At 28.8% G+C, this 3898-nt stretch overlaps 1 protein-coding gene across 1 annotated transcript; it reads right to left on the bottom strand.

Moving 5' to 3' along the window:
• Positions 1-291: 291 nt before the first annotated feature.
• Positions 292-1421, bottom strand: LOC108685659 (zinc finger protein 511). Its single transcript, XM_018190554.1, has 3 exons — positions 1225-1421; positions 811-1012; positions 292-732 (listed from the first exon to the last, which is right to left on the bottom strand). Exons 1-3 carry the CDS (start codon positions 1362-1364, stop codon positions 292-294), a joined length of 783 nt encoding a protein of 260 aa, XP_018046043.1. The 5' UTR covers positions 1365-1421.
• Between the last annotated feature and the right edge of the window lie 2477 nt (positions 1422-3898).

Here is a 3898-nt window from a genome sequence, read left to right as displayed (position 1 = left end):
TAATAGCATTATATTTCATAAAAAGAATAAAAGTTTTTTTGTCTCATTATTGTTTTAAAGTTACTAAAATATTTAAAATATAATTCTACTACATATAATTTCCTTTTTATGAAAATTTCCTTTCTTACATATCGTACAAATATATTTTAAAATACGTTTGTTATAAAACGTTTTCTTAATTTTTATCTTAATAAAATTAATATATTCTTACAGTTATATATACAAATCCTTCAAAACATTTTTATACATTTCATTAAAATTAAAAACAAAATTTCGCATACACATAAATTATCAATCAGGCAATGTATCTACAAGTTCCATCATAGTATCTGACTCAAGAACATTCTTTTCTCTATTTTGATTATTTGTAAGTACCTTTGAAAAAGATTTTTGTACTTGTCTAGGGATAAAAGCTAATGGCGTTATTTTACTTTTTACACTAGTCGATGAAATTGTTTCTACACTCTCATTGTTTTTACAGATTGCACTAGTGGTATCTTTTGTGAACATCTTACTTTTCTGATTTTTATTCAAAAGTATCTTAGTAGGTTTCTTCTTTTTTTTATTGTCAACAATATCAAATTCCATTTTATTTGATTCCTCTTTCTTGGTGTAATACGGCGTATCGTCGAATCGATATTTCTTTGGAAATTTATGTACTCTAATGCAATGTTCCTTCCTTTCCATTGGATTGTTAAATTTTATGTCACATTCAGAATCATAACATTGATACTAGAAGAATATCTATATTAAGTATATTTAACAATACTGTAACAATATATTATTATATAATCTATATGATATATATACCATGGCTTGCTTCTCTGATAAGACTTTGAAAAAGGCATCATGTGTCTCCTGAATATGAATCTCCAACAACCGTGGATTTGGCTTGGATACTTTACATTCCGTACAAGCATATCGATGTGAGCTGTTATAATGCATTTCATAATCAAGTAGCGTTTGAAAAGTGTTCTTGCATCCTGGGACATAACATGAGAATTCCTTGATTCTGAAACAAGATAGAATTTATTTTTCTCTATTATAAATCACATAAGCAACCACTTCTCTTCCATTGTAATAAAAACAATATTATAGGATTCTTAAAATTTCTTTGCAGAATTTTTTAGAAGATGAGTCATGTAACATTGAAGCAGAGTGATGATAAAAAAAAAAGTTTTCAGGTTATGTCACTATTTTTCTTAAAGAGAAGTCTGTACTCACACTTCGTGGCAAAGTTCCTCCTCGTCATCAATTGTGACGCCCTTTCTCTGGAAGACCTTGCAAATTTTGTAAGAATCTTCAAAGAAGGGATCGTTTACAGGGCGAATTCCGACACCTAATTGCTGAAGAACCTCTTCCATAGCGCATCAAATCAAACACCGTATAAATAAATGCAGCGCGCGTTTCCTTTGAGAAATCTCAATGCGACTATATTTATTAATTTTTATTATTATTTTATCGATCGAATAAATGCAATGTTTATTGTCTGTATATTCTGCCTTTAACAACACAGCGAGTGCGCCGGTCGCGTTCGCGATCCAAGATGTCTCGACCTCTTGGCTGCCAGTTCGATCTATCGCGATGAACATCACTTCGATAATCGAAATTTGAACGCGAGCAAAAATTTTCTCATTAAAAAATGACGTGACCCGGTTTTCGCGAAGTGACGTTTCGTAGCGAGTTGTGAGGGAAATACGCGAGAAAGAATTCGTGTTTACAAGTGAGAATCGATAACGCGTATCATCTGGTGATAAGGAATCATAGGCGCGTTGTTAATGTTATTTTTCGCAAGCGCTCCGGGTGTAGCATTAAATTCAGAGAGTTAAGTTCCGCCGAGCAATCTAACGAACCATCATGGCCGCTCTTCGATCACGATCGCGAAACTGCGCATCCGCATATTTATAATGTAAGGTGATATTCGAAATGCGGTCTTCTTGATGAATCTTCTTGATGTTTATCGGAGAAGAATGGAACTTACGGATTAGCAAGGTAGAGTGAAATACTGAAATTCAATATATCTCAGACAGCAAAGTGACATTATTTGCTGTCATTTTGACATCAAGGTATCAAAAACGTTATTTGACTACAATAACATCATCTTGCTGACTATAGATAATGTAACTTTATTATTATTTAATAAAGTTTTTATTATTTAATATATGATTTAGAGAGTTATCCTGAAGCTTCTGAATAATTCTCGGAAGAAGGATAGGGCTTGACATACAGATAATTGGAAAGATACTCAGCAAATGAGAATGGATTAAAATGGATTGAAATTTTTTTCTATCCGAATGCGTATTTTAAATAGCGAATACTTTTTTTGGATTTAATTGGATTCAACTGGATTCAATTAATTTCAATTGGATGCAATTGGATTAAAAAACTGCATTTTCTATTCAAAATTTTGAATTGAACAGTGTGTGTTCACAATGTGTGTGTTGTGCACAGAAAAAGCTAATATTATTTTTAGATTGAAAAGCATAAAGATATGCTCCACGCAATTCTTATAAATGAATAAAAATGCATTCATATTGAAAAGCATTTATTTTCGTAACATTCGTAAATCAATATTTCTGAAAAATCTGAATCTATTTCAATTTATTTCAATCTATTCTCGTTTGCTGGATAGGACAAAATACTAAAACTTCATACAATATATATATCTCGAAGTAAGGTGACGTTGTTTCAACGTTATTTTGAAAAGTAAAAAATGTCATTGGCTTTGACTAGAATGGCAACAATTAAATAAAATCATCTTATATCTATTTGACGATATAACGTTATTATTAATTTTATTATTTTTGTATGATAAAAGTTGCGTTCCACTTAATGCTCACAACGCTCGTGGAGTTATTTCATCTTTATTTATCAAATGTTAAACAAGAATAAACAATATAGCTTATGAGCGTTGTGAGTGTGGAACACAGCCTCAGAGTACGATTCTGAATCTTTTAAGTATTTATTGGAAAAAAGAAAATTGCAAAAGTAGGAAATACTGAAATATATGATACAATATAATTTTATTACAGCGATATAGACGTAAGTGACAGCAATAGGCGTAAGTGAATTAATAATAGACATAGATAATTAAAATTAAAAATTGATAATTGAAATGGAAAGGAAAGTGATAATTGAAACAAATATAATTTCGGCAGATTCAATTTCTGATGTTATTTATACAAGAAAAAGAATTATTTTCATTTTTCCATCGTTTTTATTTGCAAATAAGCTGAAGATTCATTGTTATTTATAATAGGCACTTGAATATATATTGCTGATAAAGATTAACAAACTTACTAGGAGTTATGCTGATATGATTAATTTTATTTTCTCATGAAATTTCGCATAATGAGAAATAACAAAAATACATTGTCAATATGTAGTTAGTCATAAATAATATGTATAATCGACACTCTATTTATTCAACTAATAATCGCGTCTTCAGATTTTCCAATATCTCTGTCATCCTGTTCTCTAGCTCATCTCTTCTTTGTATTTCTTCTCTTTTCTCCTGTAACATATACATATGGAAAAGGAATATTTTAACGAAAGATATTTTTTATTTTTTTTTTTATAAGAAACCTGTCTAGACAAATTCTCAATCATTAATTTTTTTTGCTAATATTTAATTTCGAATATACATATATGTACTTTTACTTCAATTTAAAAATAATTTAATATTAAATAAATATAGGTTATTGGTTTTTAATTTCTTGAGAAATATTTTGAAAAACATTTGTAAAATGAAATTTAATTATTTTCGATTATACACATTTAAAGTTTTATGATTTATAATATAAATAATTTGATTGAAGATATAGAATATTGAAAATGTTAAACATTCATTTCTTTTATTTTTTTAAAGATTAAAAAAGACACTTTTTTTGTTTGCGTT

This window comes from Atta colombica, unplaced genomic scaffold (assembly GCF_001594045.1).
Source record: "Atta colombica isolate Treedump-2 unplaced genomic scaffold, Acol1.0 scaffold155, whole genome shotgun sequence".
NCBI classification, from domain to species: Eukaryota; Metazoa; Arthropoda; class Insecta; order Hymenoptera; family Formicidae; genus Atta; species Atta colombica.
The sequence above is the reverse complement of the archived record's forward strand: the minus strand, read 5'-3'. Positions and strand labels throughout refer to the sequence as shown.

Excerpts from the sequence above, each read along its gene's own strand:
- LOC108685659 (XM_018190554.1), bottom strand. The coding sequence starts at position 1,364 with ATGGAAGAGGTTCTTCAGCAATTAGGTGTCGGAATTCGCCCTGTAAAC. Across the intron at positions 1,013-1,224 it reads GAGGAACTTTGCCACGAAGT|AATCAAGGAATTCTCATGTT; the intron begins GTGAGTACAGAC and ends ATCTTGTTTCAG. Across the intron at positions 733-810 it reads TATCAGAGAAGCAAGCCATG|TATCAATGTTATGATTCTGA; the intron begins GTATATATATCA and ends ATATTCTTCTAG.